Below are 22966 nucleotides of genomic sequence, written 5' to 3'. Positions count from 1 at the left end.
TTAGACAAACTGTATAAAGGTACAACAAAGAGAGGTATTCAGTCATCTCATGCCCACCAGTAATGACCATACAATAGAAAAACTATGTGAATTTATCTCCAATTGCTTTAAAAAGAGAGAAGAAATCCTCAAGGCTTAGATCAGTTTATCCTCTAGTAGTTGTTAAGACCTTTACGTTATACTGTTATCCTTGTATCCTATGCATCATGTTACTCAGAATGATTTACATGTAACATCACATTCTGATGTATGCATTTAGCCCCATGGGAATGAACATGCAAATAAAGATTCATTCGATAACTGAGGTCTTAAAATGTTTGATTCGATCAAGATGTCACAGAAAACTAAAACTGGGTGAGATAATAATACAAGTAGAAAGCACAATGAGTACTTACGTTTACAGAAGTAGGTAGAGTCCTGAGGATGCGGTTAATGGAGGAGACGCTGGGCAGGTTGTCTGCCGTACAGACCCTATCCGCCTGGAGGCGCTGACGGATCTCCCAGGCGAACATGCCAGGCTTCTCCAGCTTGTATCCAAGGATCTTCCGAACAACCAGCGGCGTCGCTACCTGGGGGGAACAAAATAAAATCAGATAAGGTCACAACAAGTAATTTTTGTGGATGGCGTCCGCGTGAACGAGCCCGGCAAGGTTTTTCCAAGGGTTTCCAGGAATTTCACCAGTAGGACTGTGGGCATACATGTTTTTTTTTTTTTTTTACTTAGTGGTCGCCACGTAACACGGCATTTAGGCCACTTCAAGGTTGGTTAACTACCTGAATGGTATCACCTGAATGGCATTACCACCTGAATGGTACCTGATGTGTGTCAGCAAAATTCCAGACATGCATGTGTACATTTCATGTGTGTGAAAATAATACCAGTGCAATTCCTACAATTCTTGCAAACTACACACAATACTGTACTATTAGGCTCCCCCTGAGGCGTCGCCAAAAAATTCCGCTTCCTGTAACTATGAGCAAAGAGTCACGACAGTGGGATAAGGGAAGATGTGATTAAAGAAACAGGCCGTGACAACTGTTGTTCCACAGATTTACTGCTGTTTTCCTGACGAATAAAAGACTTGTTGGTTGTTACACTGTTTTCTCTTATTCAATTTGTGGAGGAAGGAGAATTTAGACCCACTGAACATCTACAAAGAACTCAATGAAACTTACCTTCGGCCTGCTTCCTCCAATAGACCCTGGGGTAACTGTGCCCGTCTCGAAGTAACGGGACAGAATCTTGGAAACACAACCATGCGATACCAGCAGCCGCCGCGAGATGTCGCACGGCCGCACGCCCATTAGCGCCAGGTGCACGATGTAACTTCTGACATGATCCGGTAGGGGGCGCCCGTTCACGAAGATGCCACCGAGCTGGTTTATTCCTGTGTGTCCGGCAAATGGAAATGAGGAAAATTGCATTTCTTAGTGGGAATATTTGTACGAATAGTTTTCAGTTGTTTCTATCACAAAAGAGATCTATGAAGAACTTAAAACAGGTCAAGCGTACATTTCATACCAAAGATTTATTTTGTTTGTAAAAAAAAAACGACTGTTTTCGCTCCATTCAATAGGGCTATCTTTTCTCCAATATACCCATGTGCGTATGTAAGCTTTCATAATAGAAATAAACATACGAATACCATGTCCTCATTGATCCACGTAACGTTATCTATATACATATAATCAACGCACTCACCAGTATGCGGCATCTCTGCAGCTTATAACCGACAACGTCCTATAAACATTTAAAAAAACTTTGTCATAAAATTTTGCCACATAGAAACTTACACTGTTATGTACAGTATCCATTATAAGAAGGCCATATCTCCAAAGCCAATCTTAAGCTCAAATTGAAAAGAAATCCCCATAACATTGTTTTGCATGTCTTTGATGTGTGAAAAGAGCAAATGAAGCCAAAATAAGAGAGAAAATCAAATCAAGGTCCGAAAAAATCGCCTTACCTTCAACAGGGCCTGAAGTCACTGAAACACCCCCAACAAATTGGCAACGTTTTCTGTGATCTGTGAGCAGCGGGCAGCTGGAAGATTTGTTATTGTCATGTCGTGTTCTCGTATTTATATACAGACTCACAGGTAGGGATGTGCCATTATCTGAGTTAGAGAAGTATTTACTAGTATGTTTTTCTTAATCTGACCGACCTACTTCTTTTTAAAAGATGTAATAAAGACCATATAGTATTATTGATGTAATCTCTTTAAGAAGCTCCTATAGCAGTTGATTCTTTGTTATTGAACAATGATCTAAAAAAAGTTATAAATCATTCGTAGAGGAAAACCCCTTTGTCAAAGTGGACCATCCCAAAGCCGTGAGTCTCTAACGACAAACGGAAACTGTTGTTAATCCCTGCCCGGTGCAGCTGCCGATTGAGCACTGGGACCTTTCCATAAATCTCCAAGCAGATGTCATGCATCTTTAACGACGTTTTCCGGCCTAAGAGCTGTCATCAGGCCACTGATTTCCTTGTTCTTTTGTCCCACCTTTCCTGTTAAGCAGGTGCACACGTGGTCGTCTTTAAACTCCGTCACTCTAATTGGGAGAGCAGATTTCGTCGAATCCTCTTGCGGGTGCATCTACTAAGGACAGGAAACTGACACGAGCAGCTGGAAGCTATTCGTACGTTCCAACAAGTAAATAAGACGATTCGGTGAATGTTAGACATCCAGGTAATAAGATACGCCAAAAAGCATACGCCAGTTATGATTTTGGAAACGGTCAGACGTTTCAGCTAGTATCCATTACCTTTCGTCAGTGACTGAGAGACCAGAGTAGAAATGCTAGTGGATACTAGCTGAAACGTCTGACCGTTTCCAAAATCATGTCCAGGTGCTTGAGTAACTGTTGTTTTTTTTTTTTTGCGTAAAATAAGACGATAGTTTTGAACTGCCATTATATTATTATATCATTATTATATCATTGCCATTATAATTATTTATTGTATAATTTTTGTATGCTAATGTTATTATTTGTATGTGATTGTTGTACTGTGCTGTGTAATACAGGGCCCCGTTGAAAAGCAGTGCCATCACTGAATTGGGTTACCCTGTATAAAAATGACGGAAATAAATAAACTGGACCATGAAGAAGTTAGGAAAACGAAGATCTTCGTACGCTCTACTAGTATACGTGCGGATGGATATAGTGACGGTTGAAAGGTTAGTTTTATGGTTTTGTGTTGTAATGCATGTCTAAAATGTTCCCTTGTACGAATGAGGTTTGGTTGCCTATTTACTTTTCGCCTTATTTGTCGAATATACTGGTGTTAGGAGACAACCCCCCATGTCCCCTGTGACAGGAAGTCGTCATAACTGTCACCAGACTGACCACATCTGTATCTTATTAGTTATGAATAAAGGACTCAGACCACAGTGTCTGAGAGACAGTTCTAGGAGTACCTGCATGCACTTTTTCGTTAACCGTTATGGGCTATTTTAATTTACCGTTAATCGTTGCCAGACTGCTCTAATTCAACGTTAAGCGTTATCAGAATATTCATCGTGAAGCGTTATTGGTCGTTTTAATTCTACGTAAAACGTTATTTGTCATCCTAAATTCAGCGTTAAGCGTTAATGAATAATTCTTCGTTACACCCAATTTTGCCTTTCAAATTGCAGGAAAATGCGTCATTGAAGGTTTAAAAATACAAAATTTCCCGGGGGAGAATGCCCCCGGACCCCCCTTCATTGCTCTCGCCTTTGGCGCTCGACTCGCGCTCCTGCGCTCGGTCCCGTTCGGCTCTAGCCAGCACCAGTTTTCCGCCAATTACCGGAAGTTTGCGGAGCGTTACAAATTTTTTTTTACGAATCCGTCAACCTAAAAATTTTGAGTAAAAATATGAAAACATCAGAAGGACCGTCAAACACTTTCAACACCATGATTTGCCTGTTAAAATGCGGGAAATTGCGTTTTTGAAGGCTTAAAAATCCTAAATTTCCTGGGTAGCACCTCCCGGCCCCCTTAGATTGCGAGCGTCAATCCATCGGTAAAACTAGGAGGACGGAAAAAAGTCAAGCTGGGTAGAGCCTTGGCCGACGTCGCAGGTGGGAAACACAGAGAACACGTACCTTTAATGCGTTCTTCTTTACATGTAAGGTATACGTAATTTTGTCAGTGATCACCTTTTCTCACAAAGCGAGATACCAAATCCAGTGCTGCTCGAAAAAAGCCTGTCAATTTACCGTTAAGCGTTGCCGACCGTCCTGAATTTACCGTTAAGCGTTATCGGCCCTGCTGAATTTACCGTTAACCGTTGCCAGGACCCCCCCATGCAGACCCTCTTCTAGCAGGCAGCCACTGAGTACGGACATCTTTCATAGCCTCTCCTTCCAATACCCTACACTGGTGGCAGCGGTGGTCGTTAGCGCTCAAGCCATCTACTGAAAGATTATAATCCCAGATAATCCCACATCAAAAGATGAGAGAATAAAGGATAAAAGAATAATCCACAAGCTGTGATGAGGGTAATATGGATAAAACACTTTCTATGGCACAAAAAGCTCCAGACCCAGGACTTTTCCGTATAAGTGAATTCCTTGTGCACGTGTCTTTATTTACCGATACATAAATGGCAGGGGAATGAAATAAAATGTTATTTTTCTTTACATCATCCACCATTAGCCGGTACGTTAAATCGTGACACAAATGAAGAGTCATTCTGTACTCTCAAGTGTCAAGTTTCTTCGAACGTTAAAACTCAATATTTTTCTAGACATATATCTATAGATATGGAATATTTACAAGCCATACAGTGGCAAACTGCTTCGGACCTGCCTTCTGAGACATACTATTGCAATCATGTACTCTATGTATCATAGATATAAATAATAACTCATAGTCATTTCATGGCCTTCAGAGATATAGTGTTGAAATCTCGTAATCTTTGTATCATAGTTAAAGACAACAACTTATTTATTTTATTTATTTATTAATTTATATGAAGATTTACCACATTTGTGGAAGGATTGACATAACAGGTGACTATCACCTTATCGTCATTTCATGTTTGAAAAGTTAGTCAGTTCAGTCTTGACATACTTGTGATCTAGTCGAAAGGATGCATTTGATGCATACTTTTATAAATAAATCTACTCTTGGAGCATAATACAATGGGAATCGCTAAAATGATTCATAAAGATGTTTCTAAATTTCTAGGCGCCATAGGTGCTACTGTATGTTTCTAGTCTTATTTCTGATATTACGATGTGTACTTATAGTGCATGATATATAAGTGGTGGTAGCTGTTCATGACAGCAGTTTCGAAGTCTCTCAGAACCAGAAAGTCCCGGAAGTGACGTCGGAACTCGGAGGGCGGGTCCCGCATTTCCGGTTCCATGACGTAGGACGGTGTGCCGGGGTGTTGCACATCAAGTACGTGTATCTGAAATAGTTTAAGAACATTAGTATTAAAGTTCATCATTTTTGGTATACATCATTAGGCCACACCGACTTAATGGATGACATCCGCGCGCGCATTGATTTTCGCCTGTCCTAAAAAAAAAAAAGACCACGTCCTCCGAGGCTCTGGCCTGGCTCTAGGCCTAGGTAGTCCATGGTAGTTAGCCACAATACGGAGCCTGGCACCCAGGCTACCGAAGCTCCACGACTCAAGAACTCAGTACGTACCTACGGTGCCGATTCATAAATTCCACCAAAAGCCAGCTTGTGCCGGCGTGTCGTATACGTTGCTATGTACTTCTGGAAATTCACAATACCAGCTTTGTATTCTTGTGGTTTAGTGTCATTTTTTTTTGGGGGGGGCCAGAATTTTTTTTTTATTCGCCCGCGCGCACTAATTTGGGTGTCTTCATAGGATGTCATCCATAAGATTAAGGCGGTGTGGCCTTATGACAAAAAGGGCTAAACGTTCAGGCCAACACTGAATAGGATGGGACCTACCCGAATTTTCGGCACAGAATGGACCCTTCTACTGCAGCTTCCGGGACATGAAGTCGGAAACACGTGATAGCAGCAAAGGGTCGTACGTGTCAGATAACCTGTGTCGCCCCCCGTCTCTGTTCAGTGTTGGACGTTTGGCCCGAATGTACACCGTGAACAAGGCTGACGGAGTCGGCCGAAAATTTGGACAAGTCCCACAGTGATTTACTCAGTGTTGGCCTGAACTTTTAGCCCTTTTGGTCATAACGGTTTTGTATGTAACCTTCTTGATGTACCTAAACAGAATTTGATTACGCAAAACAAAAGGGCCCTATTTTGAATTCAAAGACAAAGGTATCCAAACTGACCGTGACGTCGATAGATGTGATGAAGGTCTCGAGCTGGTGACGACAGGCGGTCAGGTTGGCCGCGAACTCCGAGTGGCTGCCCTGAGCCTGCTCCTCGTCCCACTCCATCTCATACAGCCATCGCCGGGCCACGTACATGCTGCTGTACATGGGAGATAGGCGGGCTTCGTCCTGACAAAAAAAAAAAAAACTTAACGGCTCTCAGTGGCAAATGTGCTGATGTTGACACATTGGCCCACCAAATCCGTAGTGTGTTTTTGGCACACAGTTAAACAGATTAGCCTATGAGGCCCGATGGGCGTCACTCCATCGTACAGGTGGAGAAGTCGTGTAAAGGGCACAACGTCGGGCCACGGTAAGTATCGAACCCGGGACCACTTGATTCAGAGTCCAACGCTCTAACCGTTCCGCCACCGACGTCCTGACAGCCGTTTCTTTACATTTCCTTTTTTCGCTTAAGTTTCGCATTCCACGACATTAGTTTCGTTTTCCAATATTTTTTGTGCAACTTACGGTATATACGTGCTCATTTCGCAACTTTATTGTACGATTTACAGTAAGGTTGAAAACCTTTTTTTTGGAAGCGGCCGAAAATTCATGCGCGCGAGGATGTCATCCATATAGTCAAATATTATCCATCCCCTACATGACATTGTCCCTCTCTCCAGATCTACAGCTACCGGTCGTTCACTCAGGAACAAAAACACACTATCTCTATCCCCCCAGCCAGAAGAAAAAGACTACAGAACTCTTTCCTCCACCAGTCAATCAGACTCTATAACCGGACTGTACAGATAGAGTCTGGCACAAGATAATGGAGCTTGTAAATACCTGAGTTGTACCCCTACTGTACTGTTTTTATAGTTGTTGCAAATATATAATTTTTCTACATTTTATCTCGTAAATATCAACACCATTCAAGCAGCATTGTATGTCATGTTTGTCTGTTATGTTTGGTATCTTAATAAAGAATTGAATTAAATCAATATGGCCTTACAGTCAGCATGTAGGAATAGAATAACGTACCTCCATGTCGAGGAAACCGGGGTCCTCTGTTCCATTGAGCAGGAGACCGGGAATACCATTATCATGTTCAGGTGAAAGGTCATAGTTCGGATCGCCAAATGTGTTGATTTTCTGCAAGAGGAACACAACAAAGTCATTCCATCAGTCGATTGATTTACTTTAAATAAAGGCATCGTTATTTTAGTATACTCAATACTGTCGTGACAATGTCATAACACATTGATTCAACAAAGGTTTATATTCAAATGTTTAAAGTTAAAACTCTAGATCCAACACAATAAAGTTCTCTCACCTAGAGCTTTTGAACAGTGCCACGTGGCTTCTTTAAAGTGTGACGTCGACATATGGTCAAATGTATCTGGTAGACGATATCGGCCCCCGTCGTATCTGGTAGACCAACCGTGACGGGGGCCGACATCGTCTACCAGATACATTTGACCATATGTCGACGTCATACTCCAAAGAAACCACGTGACAAGCCTCACTGGGTCAGTCTACTGAGGAAGACCAAAGTTACTGGTCGAAAGGTCTAGGTGAGAGAACTTTTTTGTATTGGTTCTATATATATATAAAGTTATAACTTTAAACACGTAACTACCAACACATATAAACTTTCCTGATAGCAAATGGAAAACCGTTTAAGTCAAATTGATTTAGTGCAGAAAAGGACATCAGATACTGCGAAGCACATAAACAAGATGCTTCTGGGAATGTTCAGGTTGATTTTGCTAGTTGGAAGAATATATGATTCTTTATTGACACAACAAAAAAGTATGTTTTGTATGGTCTTCTACAACTTAACTAAAGATCTAACAAAGCTAAATACCTACCTACCTACCTAGTCCCATGACCGACACAAAGCTAAATACATGTGTGCATAACGTTATCTTACGTACAGAGTATATGTATGACGTAACAATAAAGGTTAACTATTCTCTAACATGTGTTCTCTAAGATCGAAACATTCTTTAATGTATTTTCCTATTTGAACACTGTATTGGTTATCTCCCCTGAGAATGTAGTTTCATTTATCTATAGGATCTAACGTATTGAAATCAATTGAAATGTGAAATACTTACGTAGGATTCGAAGGTCACGCTGACCTTGTTCCACAGCCGTATGCTGATCTCTTTCGCGTCCTTCAGAACTTCGACCTTGGACTGCTGGAAACCGGGGTCCGCATGCGCAGTGGACTTCACAACCTGGAGCTGCTGTGATACCTCGGAAGTGACGTCATGTGACGTCATCACTGGAGCGGAAGTTGTAGTTGAAAGCTGTTGCGGAACTGGAGTTGATGTTACTTCCAGCGAGAAAAACATCGTTGTCACGAAGGCAATCATAAGAAGACTGGAGTCTAGAAAAAAAAACAGAAACAATTTTTAGTTTTTCGTTGAAGAGGTTTTTGAAAGATATTCTCCAAGGCAAGCAGAGGTTTAGGTTTTGTGTTACTTCAGTGCAAAAAAGAAACCCAGATTTTAAAAAAAGTCTAAAAACACGCCCAAAATAACCCAAACCTCTGCTGGAGAGTATTTAAAAGGTAGCAAACACGTACCTCCATTTTTTTTTTATGTCGACTGTACATCTTAATCACGGAGTTTTACAGTTTTTCTTTTTTACAATTGCGTGAGTTTGATTTCTAAAGCACTAATACTAAAAATCAATTGAATCATCGAGATACCATAAAAGCAAAACAGTCTATCGATTAAAATATCTATATCTATGTATAGCATTGTGAAGAGAAGAAGAAACTTACTCTGATGGCGACTTTTGAATAAGAGAAGTATGCGCATAACGACGGAGACCATTGCGATGATTGAAAACTCGGCGTGTTGAGACGAACTTCTAACAGAGAAAACTGTATCTAATGCCACAAAGGCTGCGACTCACCATTTATATATGTCTCCCTAACGGCTCTAGCAGCTATATTTAGATTCCTATTTCAGACGTCTAGACGTGATCCATGTGAAACTCATCAAGCATTCGTGGGCGGTTTACGGTCGTAATGCCATCGTAAGTGGTCGGTTTTCGTTAATGATCGGTAATCATCGTGAGATTCGCCGAAGGTTTCCATCTGACGCAATGTTGACAAGGAACAGTTTAAAAGATCTAGACAGGAAACTGTTGCCCGGAAACTTCTTCCAAATTTAGTTATGAGACAATAAGTAAAGAAAAAGCAGACAGAGAAGAGGCAAAGCATATGGCGAGTTTTTTTAGTAAGTTCATGATATATCGTACATAATTTGAGTCAGATTCCCATAGGAAATGATAGTTTTTTGTAAAATCGTACACTGTGCTATTAATTGTTCTTTTGGGTATGATTTGTCCTGTTTTACTCTATCTATACGTGTTTGTTCTTTCTGTAGGGCACCAGCTGGAGGTAATATTTCCGGCGATACTGTCTGTCTTTTATCGGGGGTAAATGACAAAGTCCGCGGAAGATAACTCGTAACTCGTGACGTTGTGTCTCTAGGCGTGTTACACTCATCACAAGACTCAGGTATGCGGAAAAAACAGTCTCCATATACTTCCTGATTTTTTCACTGTACTATTATATTCACTGTTTTCACTGTCACTTCTGTACTGTGAACGTATCATTACAGTTAACAAATGATTTCTGGGCTTTCTTTTTCTTGCACCTGTTGCCAACGTGAATAAATAGTTCCGTGAACTTGTACATGTTTCTCAGACCGTGAACTTTTGCTACCGTGAACATAAAGTGAATTACAGCCAATTTACAGCAACCAATTGGTCAAAGTGTAAAGTCTAAGTACGAGTCTGAAGTAATCTTATTACAGGAAATTAGATTATAGCATGGTGTAAATTAGATATAGTGGGGTCGTGTGGCGTAGAGTGTGCTTGACTCGGAACCAAGAGGTCCCGGGTTCGAGTCCTGACATGTCACCGATTTTGTGCCCTCGGGAAAGACACTTACCACGACTTTCCTCACTTAACTCGTGTAAAAATGAGTATTGCCTTGTCCTGTATTCGTCCTCTGTGTTGGTGGCGGCATAAAATAAGTTGATATAACTTGAGTGTGCCGTCGCAACGTTTGGTTATGGAATGTTGGAATGTAAAAAAAAAAAGATATAGCATGTACTTACGTGAACTGTACGTAGTAGTCATGTCGATCAAACGTGGTTGTATTGTTGGTCAGCCAAATTGTTCAGTACAGCTCTGGATTCAGCTACCTTTTGGATCTGTTCAGCCTGTGGCTTCTTTCCCATTTTATAGGGACGCGGAGAGGTTAGTTGGCGATTCAAGGAATGATTGAATTTAGAACAAAACTCCCAAAATCTCCAACATTTGGTCAAGAGAAACTATGATGGAGTCCAGGTTGAAGTGAAACCTGGAAGTCCGAGATATTACAACAACCAAGAATACTGGGCATTTTTTCTGTTCAAGAACACTCAGTCTTTCTGTTGAAATGATACCAAACATTTTCGTGATTTTGATAAATCCATAGAAAAGCTTTTGAAACGTAGATTACATGAATACTTTCCAACAGTTTCAAATGGTGGCAAACATTTTCATGATTTTGATAAATCCAGAGAAATGCACTTGAAACGTAAATTACAAGTATACTTTCCAACAGTTTCAATATTCAGTCGAGCTTTTTTTTTTCTCTTGCTGAAAATTGGACATCGAAGATGCCCAATTCGGTCATCAGAATCATGATTTAGTCGAGCAAATCGGACATCCCTATCCTGTATTTTAATGTAAAAATTGCTTCGTGTGTTGCTTTAGTTTCGTAGGACTATTGATTTAATATATGTATATATAAAGTATGTGAATGCTAGCCTGTATACATTGTGTATGGATATTTATTCTATAGACTAAGGCTAGCAGACATGGATGCATACCAGTCTTTACTACCTGCAATACTTGAAATTATTCAACACTAAAAATGTTTCTTTTTCTGTTAAAAAAGGTCCGATTTGCTACCTATAATTACCTCCATAATACAATTCAGAGTGTCAGCAATCAATCAAAAGATCAATAAACTAGTTTTTGTTTGCTTTCGAGTCACCAAAGGGTCACACACATTAATACACGTAGGTTTGATGTAACATGTATAGTACTGGAAATGCCATATTCTCTACTACACTATCTACGCAATTGCTCCAACAATGTAGCATATTCAGAAATCTCTAATTAACATTGAAGCAATTACTTAATTAATTAATAATGAAATACTTGTGGCATCTGACCTCATCTGAGCCATAGTAGCTTAGGCCACAGCAAGTAAATTTTATGGATGACATCACCGCGCGCATTAATTTTCGCCTGATTTTTGGGGGAAAAAAACAAGAAATTTTGTTGCCTTCTGACAGTGGCCAACATGCCGAAAATGGGCAAAGATGTCTGTTGCCATGCCGGAAGGTGGATGGCAGATAACTGTAAAGAGAGGAGACAAGAAAAGGCTCTGGTTCAATGTTTTGTTTCTTACTTTGATGCAGTGATATGTGATGTTGGCTTTGTATATGTGATGTTCCCACTGAATCAAAACCATTTGTACAATAATTGAGTCAAAATTTCAAAATGTATGAACCTTGTTTTTTTCGGCCCGCCTTGTTTTTTTCACCCGCTCGCATTAGATTTAGAGTATGCAGAGGATGTCATCCATAAAATTTACTTGCTGTGGCCTTATGTCAACATTTACAGTGATAACTGGTGCCATAAACAAATAAAGTGGTCAATAAAAAGAGTCATAGGGCGACTTGATCAAACACGTCAGTTTCCAGTGATAGATGTTCTGTAATGATTAACTTGTACGCGGTGTTGGTAGAACAGTTGATGTGGGAGTATCGAGTACGTATAGTCAGGGCTCGAAATTAAAGGTACACTACCAAAAATGTTTTTTTCTTGTTTTTCTTGTTTTCCTTGTGCAAGGAAATGGTACCTTGTAGCAAGAAAAGTATTCTTTGAACATTAAGAAATTAAAGAATCCCCGTAGCAAGAAAATTCAAGAAACACATGCCTTTTTTTTCTTGCTGTCCACAAGAAAATATTTCTTGGACTAAGAGCTAACTGTTCTTGAAGCAAGAAAACCATTTTCTGTACACAAGAAAAGATTTCTTGTAGCAGAAAAAAACACTGTGACCTTTCTTAAAATTCTAAAAATTCTTAAGATTCTTGTTTGTGAGCATGATAGTAGAAAGAAAAGAAAAAAAGAAGAATAAAATTCTTGTTGTAAGAAACAACATACAAAATCTTTAAGATTGTTTCTCGAATTTTCTTGAAAATCCACCTGGCAAGAAAATATTTCTCAACATAAGAAAATAAGAAAAATAAGAAAAAAACATTTTGGTAGTGTAAATACGAACAATTTCCTCTTTTCTGACTTTTAAAAATACCCTGAAAGCCCATCTTATTAATTACCCCAGCCCCTTGTATTAGATTCATATCTTCAGTTATTATTTTTATTCTATGTATGCTATCAAATATATTTGTTTCATCATTGTTATTGCTTCATTTTGCCTTGTTTGAATTATTTTGCTAAAAATTCCTTATTTATGTATGTATGTATTATTTCATATCAATTTTATTTCATCTCGATTTATGTATACTATTGTTTCAGTATTGTATCATTTTGCCCATGTTTGAATTATTTTGATAACAATTCTTTATATATGTATGTATTATTTCAATTCAATTTTGTTTAATTTTGGTTAGTACAGAGGAGGAGGACTTAGCATAAGCTAAATAAGCTTTTTTCCTTCCCCCTGCACCTGTTTTATTTATCATTAGTGTATTATGTATAATTGTTTTATTGCTGTTTTGCAAATAAACAAACAAGGTGGTCCAATGCCCACTGGCCACTAAAATTTATAGCATAGCACGCGAACAACTGGGGTTTGGGGGGTCTTCAGGGTCTTTGGGAGCTTTATGTGCTATTTTCTGATTGCATATAGACAACATAGCCGGCCTGGTTGAATTACGTATACGCCCGTTTTTTTTTTAACTGGGCTGATCAGAAAACAGCCGAAGACCACCAAACCCCCAGTTCTATAAGCCTGCTACGGAGGCTATAAAATTTAGGCCGGGGCAACTAAAAAGACACTTTGGTACATTTTTGGGACAATAGAAAAATAATCATCAGAAATGTCAGAACTTCTTTTGTTTATCAGGCACACGTCCCAGCTTTTGGATCCGAAAATGTCCCCCCAAATTTCCTGTCTACTCTAAAATTATAGTGCGCCTGGGAGTGAACATAAGCAAAATAAAGTTGACTTTAAGTTGAAAGTCATACAATACTCCCCCCCCCCAAAAAAAAAAACAAGTTGGGACAGTTCATCCTCACTTCAGGACAATTAAAATTAATTTTTTGGACAGTGCTGGGACAGTAGGAAGAAAACTTAATTTCGAGGCCTGATAGTGGGACGTTTTAGGACGTCCTTCGATCGGCTATAAAGTCATTAACCGAGCAAAGGTACTTTCCTAGTAACCATGTGGATATGTGTAACTGTTGGGGGTACTCATAGGGGAATACCTGGTCTTTTAATTCGTGATCTCAAAGAGTATAGGTCAGTTTCTGATGTTTTACATAACTACTCTCCAAGCAGAGGTTTGGGTTTTGGGGGTATTTTTAGCGTGTTTTTAGGCTTTTTTTATCGGGGTTTCTCTTTTGCACTGAATTTTTTTTGGTGGGAAAAAAATTCAGTGCAAAAGAGAAACCCCGATAAAAAAGCCAAAACCTCTGCTTGGAGAGTATTACATAACCACATTTTACTCACTAGACTCAAGTGAAAATGAGTATTGTCCTGTTCCGTATTTGTCCTCTGTGTTGGTGACGGGATAATATAAGTTGATATAAGTTGAGTGTGCCGTCACCATATCCAATCATGAAATGTTGGAATAAAAAAAACACATTTCTAACACAGTTCTAGAATACATAATTGGCATGGTTACTATGATACTCACGGCAAGTATTTAAATTGGCTAATTGTCATTTAGAGGATGAAAAGCATGTTCTTTTTTTAGCTCCTAGAATACGTTATCTACCTCCCACTTTCTACTAATAAGTATGTAACTTTATTTCTGTAAAACTTGGAAATGTAATGACATAGCAAGGGCTGTATACGTAAGTATGTCAACCTCTGAATGATAATTACTATTAGGCCACACCAAGTAAATTTTATGGATGACGTCCGCGCGCGCATTGATTTTGGCCTGTTCCTAAAAAAAAAGAAATTCCGCTTCCTGTAACTATGACCAAAGAGTCACGACAGTGCCACAAATCGTCAGATTGACGTGAAACCCGTAACGCGAAAACAAGACAGGACAACTGTTATTCCACCTGATTTATTGCTGTTTTGATGATGAATAAAAGACTTCTTGCTTGTTAAACTGTGTCACCTCACTCAATTTGTGTCCTAACATTTGTCGTCTCTTAGTATATTTCTAATCTAGGCATATTGTTTTTTAGGGCCCTTCTTGTTTTTTTTCGCCCTCTCGCATTAGATTTAGGGTCTCCAAAGGACGTCATCTATAAAATTTACTTGGTGTGGCCTTATAAAAACTATTGCAATGTATGTTTCCCCATTTCATACATCTTAGCAACAAAGATAGGTTCATATTTCTATTGGCTTTAGACAAACCTTCGATCATAAAACACATCTGTACTTATATCTACATCATTACTAAGAAGCGAGAAGAAGCCAAATTATCGTAATTATTAGACTATATGTCCATAGTACATAGAATTAGCACGAGCTTGTACATTGTATACATGGCCACATTGATTTAATTTTATGGGTGACATCCTCTGAAGACCCCAAACTAGTGCGCGCGGGCGAATAAAAAAAAAATCCGGCCAAAAATAAAAATGCTACTAAACCACAGGAATACAAAGCTGATATTGTGAATTCGCGACAGTACTTAGCGACGTATACGACAAGCTGGCACATGCTGGCTTTTTGCGGCATTCATGAATCGGTACTGTACTTAATATGTACTGAGTTCTTGAGTCGTGGAGCTTCGGAATTCGATAGCCTGGGTGCCAGGCCCCCTATTGTCGCTAACTACCATGGACTACCCAGGCCTAGAGCCAGGCCTGGGCCTCGGTGGAGGTGATTCTTTTTTTAGGGCGACAGGCGAAAATCAATGCGCCCGCGGATGTCATCCATAAAATTAAGTCGGTGTGGCCTATTCATTGCAAACTGTGACGTCTTTCCTGTGACCTGTACTGAACCCAGTGGGTATTTGCGTACAATAAAGGTCTTCATTCATTCACTATTAATAGCGACTGAACAAGAACAGCGTGACCAGTCTAGACGTCTGGACATAAGAACACTCCAGGAAGGAGGAAGGAAAAAAGTAGTAAATGACGTCTTGGCTTCAGTGGAAACAAGGAAGGTGTTCACGTGATAATTACATGTGTGGGTCGATGTACTAGTAGTGAAAATGATAGTGCTTTCGGCAATCATGGCTAAAATGTTTAAAGTAAGGCAAATATAAAGTTTCTACCTATAGCTGTATCTGTCTGTATCTGTATCTGTATGGCCGGTATAACCGCCCTTCGGTGTAACACACCAGCTTCGCAGGCACGCGGCGCGGCGGCAGCTGGCTACATTACACTGATCGACTTGTTACACCTAACCCTAGAACAGCTAACTCTAGACATTGTTTTAAGCTATCTAATGACAATGCCTCTACTGTACTTGGTGACAGCGAGTTCCACTCTGCGATAGTTCTAGGAAAGAATGAATTCTTGAACGCCCCAATCCTTGTAAAAGTAGTTTTTTAAAGACAATAATTTTCAGTGCTAAAAATTGGACAAATAACCAAAGCTGAATGTATCTATACGGTATACTGTCCTAGTAAATAGTAGAACAGTGGTAGGAATACATATACTATATATATGTATCTCGGAACATCATATGATTGACAACAGTTTCGCAACATTTAATTTCTGAACATTTTTTTATTGAGTAAGGAACTAAAAAAATTGAAAAGATCATCTTTTTTATCATTATTTTATTTCATTGCTTAATAGGCACATTGATATGTAATCAGTACAAGAAAGAGGCCAGCTCTTTCACATATTGTAGGAAGACACTGATGAGTTTTAGTTACAATAGCTGTGATGAACACATTTCTTTCTCTTTCTTTCTTTCTTTCTTTCTTTCTTTCTTTCTTTCTTTCTTTCTTTCTTTCTTTCTTTCTTTCTTTCTTTAATTTTTTCATCTTATAAACACCTAATTGGCCTCTTCAACAGTGAATTGCTGATTTCCAAGAGGGCCCAGGGCCAACAATAAAACAAAAAGCAATTTGTATAAAAGTAAATCATACAATCAAGTAACACTCGACGAACAAAACACGTTACAGCAGCAATATTATCACTTATACATTCATTTGGACGGTAAAATTCACTAAATGTGCAGTTAACGTTATCATTCTATCTATGGCTGAATACTAATACATGTACAATGCTAGTAGTAGCCCTTTGTCATTGTTGTTTATGATATGTCAAATATTATTTGACAATATCTAACGTAACAGGCAGACACTATAAGAGAGAGAAATATTTCTCTCATCTATAAATAGATAACATAAATTACTTAAAACCCCGTTACTTTCATTATTTTCTTCATATACCGAACACATTTTCGACCCACCCTCTTGAAAACCATTGTTTCTATACTATTAATTGATTCTGAGTGAAACAATATAAGGGAAACAGGAAGGTGGGATGTTGCAATAGTCTGAGGGAAAATGATGGGGGAAATTGAATAGAGAAACAAATCACTCAGACAAAAAACAGCATTAGACACAGTATTATCAACATTAGGCCACACCAATTTAATTTGTTGGTTCTCGGATTCGCCTCTTTATTTTGTTCTGATTTGCAAGAATTTTTTTTTTTCTGAATCAACTAAAAAATGCTCATATTTTACCCCCATCTACCAATGCAGTGGTTTGATTAAAAGTTCAAAATTCATTGTGTTGTGTTGACTTCATGGCTCCTTGTGTAGCATTAATAGGATGCCTAGATCAGTTTTTTTCGCCCTGTCGCTTCATACTTTTTCTGAAAAATCCGAGAACCAACAAATTAAATTGGTGTGGCCTTATGACACTAGAAACAGTATCCTGATTCCTGTGTGCTTTCAAGGGACCGGTAAGCGCAGAGCTCGAAATTAAAGGCAGTCCAATGGCCATTGACCACTAAAATTTAGACTGGGACAACTAAAATGACACTTTGGGACATTTTTGGGACAATAGAAAAATAATCAACATCAGAATGTCAGCCTTTCTTTTATTTATCAGGCACACGTCCCGGCTTTTGGATCCGAAAAATTCTCCCCGAATTTCTTGTCTACTCTGAAATTATAGTGCGCCTGGGAGTGAACATAAGCAAAATAAAGTTGACTTCAAGTTGAAGTCATACAATACTTTAAATTTCAAAAAAACAGGTTGGGACAGTTCATCGTCAATTCGGGAAATTTATTTTTGGGATATTGCTGGGACAATAAGAAGAAAAGTTAATTTCGAGGCCTGTAAGCGGTAAGCTGTGTAGTTTTCTCTATTTTAACTAGCAAGATCAGTGACCTGGAGACAAGATTACAGAAAGAACGACTGAATATTAATATTGGAATATGAATATTGTGCGATCACAGTTGCCGGCAAATGTGGCTGACAATATGTCAAAGTAATATGCAGCTTTTATGGCTCTCCTACTCCGAAGTGTTTACATACACAGTACTGCAAGATCACTCTTCTATCCCAGCATTCTTCGTACTTCCGGTACAGACTAAGTTGCTTGATCTAGAAACAACACGGAAGAAATTTACGTTACACTTTCATGAATTCTATAGAGCGAAATTGGCAAAAATAGCTTATTTCTATATCAATGGCAGTTGTTTAATTCTAATGCATTCAATTATTGCTTGTGAGATAATAGATGGGTCAAGAAAAATTGCTATATTTACTATGGTTAGATCAGGTATCACACTGTACATTCTAACACTACACGTACATGTACATACCCTGCATCCTAAGTCTTTGCTTGTATGGCCACAGCAAGTAAATTTTATGGATGACATCCTCCGCAGACTCAAAATCTAATGCCATAGGGCGAAATAAACAAGGCGGGCCAAAAAAACAAGATTCCTACATTTTCAAATTTTGACATCATAAACCTTATTAACTTGACAAGAAAAGGCAACTTTGTTGTGCTAAGTTTACTGCAAACTATCACAACATCCATTTGTCACTGAAACAATTTTGAAAACTAAAAGTATACAAGTTTTAAATCGTTACAAATGGTTTTGATTCAGCGGGATTACCACATATAAAAGGAATTAAATACACCACAAGTGTTGTCCCTTCTCTATATATTTATCAGCCATCCACCTTCCGGCATGGCAACAGACATCTTTGCCTATTTTCAGCATGTTGACCACTGTTAGAGGGCAAAAAAACCTCTTGTGTTTTTTTTTTCAAAATCAGGCGAAAATTATCATCAATTAAAATTACTTGCTGCGGCCTATGTAAAACGTACCTTAAGAAAATTAAACTGTTCTCCAACTCAAAAGAAAATTGACTCACCAGAAATTTTCCACTGAATCGCTCAGTCTTCATCAGCTTTATTCACCAATTTCACACTTCCCATAATGCCTAGTAAAGATCACGGCTATGACGTAAGACCCCCCTCCCCCTTCCTCGATGTAATATTTCCAACAATTTCTATCGACAAACTGGTCAACTATTGTTTTGAATTATTTATCTAGTATAAAGCGCTTGCCATAATTGCATTTTTGTTGGAATTAGAGAAAATGACGTACCTTCTACCGAAGACTCTCCTACTCGCACGGTCGTATTTCGTACATCCCCTTCTTACGTCATATCCCACCTATATCCGTGATCTTTACTAGCCATTATGGGAAGTGTGAAATTGGTGAATGACCCAAGTGCTGTGGACACGTGACTTTTAGCCACGTGTAAGCGATTCAGTCAAAAATTTCTGGTGAGTTACTTTTCTTTTGAGTTGGAGAACAGTTTAATTTTCTTCATTTATTCTACCGACTCAGGTTAACTTTCATGCTAGTAAAACGCAATGCCCGTAGCCAGGGGGGGGGGGGGTTCGGGGGTTCTTCTGATCCCCCACAAGGCTCAAAGGTCCACTTTTTGGTCCACTTTTTATGTAAAGGTCCACTTTTGGTCCACTTTTTATGTAAAGGTCCAAAATTTTTCTTGAAAAGATGGACTGGAATCGTAGAAAAACTGCTCCCTTTGTCATTGAATAAAAATTTATCTCTGACTTTTTTCTTGGAAATCCTCTCAAAAATGCACGAAATGCCATTTTAGAAGGTTCATTTTTCATATTTTCCGGGGAAGCATGCCCCCGGACCCCCCTAGGAACCTCGCGCCTGCGGCGCTCGCTGGTCCCCTAAACCAGTGGAAAGAACCCCCCCCCCCTTCAAAATCCTGGCTACGGGCATGAAACGTACCTGTTGTATATGAAAAGCGTCGTCTATCACCAGTTCCCATAATGACGGCCCCTCCAGGGCTGTGAAGGTGATCTGGTATCTTCTCATGCCTGCCGACGAACCAGGATTCCTCGTCTCAAAAACATGGAGGATCCGGTCAAAGGTCAGGTCCATACAGGACGTCTTCTGTGCCGTGGCTAGTCTGTTGAGCCTTCGTATTCTGGAGAGTGTTTCCTTATTTAAAAAAAGTACAGAATGTTTTGAAAGATTGAAAAAATAAAACACATTTTAAACGACCATAAAAGTTCATCTGTGTCAAACTGGGTCAAAGATATCTGGCACCCTTCACTGAACCGCGACGGGGGCCGACATCGTCTACCAGATACCTTTGACCCAGTGTTGACGTCACACTTCAAAGAAGCCACGTGACAAGCTTCACTGGGTCAGTCTACTGAGGAAGACCAGAGTGACTGGTCGAAAGCTCTAGGTGAGAGAACTTTTTGTGTTGGATCTAAAGTTTTAACTCTAAACACATTTTAAACGACTTGGAATATTCAGAGGTCGATACATGTTATGCTGAGCATGCATTGTTATTCATTTTCTCAGAGAGTTTATAAGGGCATGCAAGCATATACAAATTAATATACCTCATCACATATTATCAGTAGTTCTATATGTACTAATTATCTGTTTTTATACCAAATGTTTCTCCTGGTCCTGCAATTAGTCCTCGGGCATGAATTTGCAATAAAACTTGTTATTATTGAAAATTCTTGTCAAACTCAACAGTATGTACTTTGCTTTAACCACAGATTTGTGACTACGGTCACCCACACAATGGACCTATACCATTATTACGTCACAGTTTGTTTACCGCAATGAATCCCAGTCTATCGACGTTTATATTGTACAGGGGTGCGTAGTGTGGTGTGTGTTTGTGTAGTGTTAGCCTAATATAAGGCTTTTAATACAGTACTACTTTCGTCTAATGTCACAACTAAATCACCCAAAGGCATGCAATGCTGTGTAAACACAACTAGACGCAGCAAAAATCGGACATACCTTACTTTGAAAACTTTGAAATGATCTTTATTCTTTAACTGATCGTTCTAGAATGCTCTTAAAAACAGGTAAACAAACTGTGACGTAATAATGGTACAGGTCCATTAAGAATTAGTGATTCATCATCATCATCATCATCATCATCATTCATCCTGCGAATTGCACCATCAGTGTCGAGAAGTAAACTGTCGGTAGTTGGATTTAGGTGCATGAACTCTTTCTTGGAAGCGTTCAGATATAAGCCTATTTTTTTAACATGAAGTTTCGACTTTAGTAAGAAGAATATTAATGATTAAGAGCTAAGAAAAGACCGTTATAACAATGTGAATGCATAATATTATATAGGGCGATACATCTACTGGTGATATAGTAGCTATACTTACTGGTCTGTGCATGTTGTTAAGATAATGTAGGGAGAACTTGGCCATTTCTGTATGTCTTGCTGACCACTCTGTTTCTTCTAATTGCTATAGAACGTTGAAACAAACATGTCAAAGTTATAGACACTAGGTTGCATTTGAAATAAATAAAATAGAGACACAGTCAGGTATATTATACGTTTCTCGTGCTCAGTATTGTTGTTGAGTATTGAGCATCTATTCTGAACAAAGAATTTGTATTAAAAATTTTGTGTATTTTTCCATGCTTAGATCTTCGATTTACGGATTTGTAAAGGTAAGCGTAAAGACTTCGTATTTAAGCACACTGAAAGGTGACGGAAAGGCGGAATTTGCCTTTCAGCGGCCTTTACGAAGTCGTAAAGTCTATATTTTGCCACCTTTAATAATTCTTTACATATTGCGGAAAGTTTGCTTAAATATCGGTTTTCGTGCTGTCTTCCTTGTGTCGCCTATAGAAACTAGAAGAATAGTGGATACAGAGCTTCATTTCTGTGGAAACGAACTGCAATAATAGATAGTCAAGAACAACGAAATCCACAAATTATCTCCCGTACATAGAAACAAGACTCGTACCTTCATCAGACCGCATGCGCAAGTCCATGCAGGCAGCCCTGCTTCCTCACACGTCCGGTTTCTGTGATAAGATTACGAATGTCAATCACTTTTTATTTACGATCTTTGATTGGACAAGTAATAATCAATCAATGACCCAATTAGGGTTATACACGTACTTCTGCTAGTTGTGGCGTGGTAAATTCAGACCTCATGCATTAATGTGAGAGCAAAACTACTAGTATGTCATTTTCACCATGTCGCCAAGAAAAATCAATTATGATTATTGATATTCGTGTCAATAACATATTACAGAAGTTTAAAACAGCATAACATGAAAGTAAAAAAGGATATGGATAACGAACGTATGGTGCCAACGAGGCTTGATTTTCGGAGTAACACGAGAGTAAAGGAAAATCCGTACTTTGGCACAGTCTCTGTTAATAAGTTGATAGCAGTATCTGCCGTGTGTCCCTCTGTACTGTCCAGCCGCGGGTAGTGGAGTAGGGACTTCATAGTCTTGTGTAGATCCAGATGAACCTGAAATAACAGAAATCTTTATCACGATATATAGTATACAGCGCCCTTTTTTGCCCTTGCGGGTGAATGAAGCGCTGCACTAGCCAAGCGTTAACAAAAATTATCATATAGCCAGAAAGCACCTCGTTCACTGCACCTCGTTCGCTGCGCTCACTCGGTGATTGTATTCGGTAGTTACAACAACTGGCAAGGCTTCATGACACCATATTCACCTCGGGGCGGGTCATTAACCCTTAACTCAGAGCCAAGACACAGTACAAGAAATACGTTAGAAGAAAAAAGTGCGTTTTCCTCACAATGTATTTTCTCTGGTTGGCGGCGAGATTTTTCAAGATGGCGGGCCTGTCTCTGAGCAGCCATGTTGGTAGGATGATTGACAGGAAGGGCAGGAGGGTCTCGTAGTGCCCGCCCAGGTGTGAGGCGAAGCGATGGTAGGACTTCCCGTGGTCACCAAACAAGAACTGAAACATTAGAGGAATTCTTTTTTTGTAAAAGTAAAACAGTCAGCTATACAACCTTTCGATTTTTCCTCCTAACATTTCTATTTGTTTGCCCTAGAAGAAAAAATGACTAACGAAAGCACTGGTCGCGGTCTGATTTGGGAGATCACGAATATGCAAATGAGTACATACTAAAATTTAGCCCCTGTTGTCAAAGAGCACCGCTGCAGTACCTCTAGTCACAAATTCGA

General features: G+C 39.2%; 2 protein-coding genes across 2 annotated transcripts in view; both read right to left on the bottom strand.

Moving 5' to 3' along the window:
* LOC109475992 (paired box protein Pax-5-like) lies at positions 1–1425 on the bottom strand. The gene is made up of 3 exons (XM_019776801.1): positions 1177–1425; positions 396–569; positions 1–9 (listed from the first exon to the last, which is right to left on the bottom strand). The coding sequence occupies exons 1-3, from the start codon at positions 1423–1425 to the stop codon at positions 1–3; spliced, it is 432 nt and encodes a 143-aa protein (XP_019632360.1).
* A 16394-nt stretch (positions 1426–17819) lies between these two features.
* LOC109476045 overlaps positions 17820–22966 on the bottom strand; it is a 14886-nt gene continuing 9739 nt past the window's right edge. Inside the window, exons 8-13 of the mRNA XM_019776871.1 lie at positions 22572–22736; positions 22160–22275; positions 21757–21817; positions 21166–21249; positions 19742–19954; positions 17820–18056 (exon numbers count right to left, since the gene is read on the bottom strand). Coding sequence (XP_019632430.1) covers positions 17955–18056; positions 19742–19954; positions 21166–21249; positions 21757–21817; positions 22160–22275; positions 22572–22736 — 741 coding nt within the window. The 3' untranslated portion in view covers positions 17820–17954. The remainder of the gene's footprint in view (positions 18057–19741; positions 19955–21165; positions 21250–21756; positions 21818–22159; positions 22276–22571; positions 22737–22966) is intronic.

The sequence above is a fragment of the Branchiostoma belcheri genome, unplaced genomic scaffold, assembly GCF_001625305.1.
Source record: "Branchiostoma belcheri isolate BF01 breed outbred unplaced genomic scaffold, Haploidv18h27 scaffold36, whole genome shotgun sequence".
In the NCBI taxonomy this organism is placed as follows: Eukaryota; Metazoa; Chordata; class Leptocardii; order Amphioxiformes; family Branchiostomatidae; genus Branchiostoma; species Branchiostoma belcheri.
Note: the sequence above shows the minus strand (reverse complement) of the source record. Positions and strands in the feature narration are given on the sequence as shown.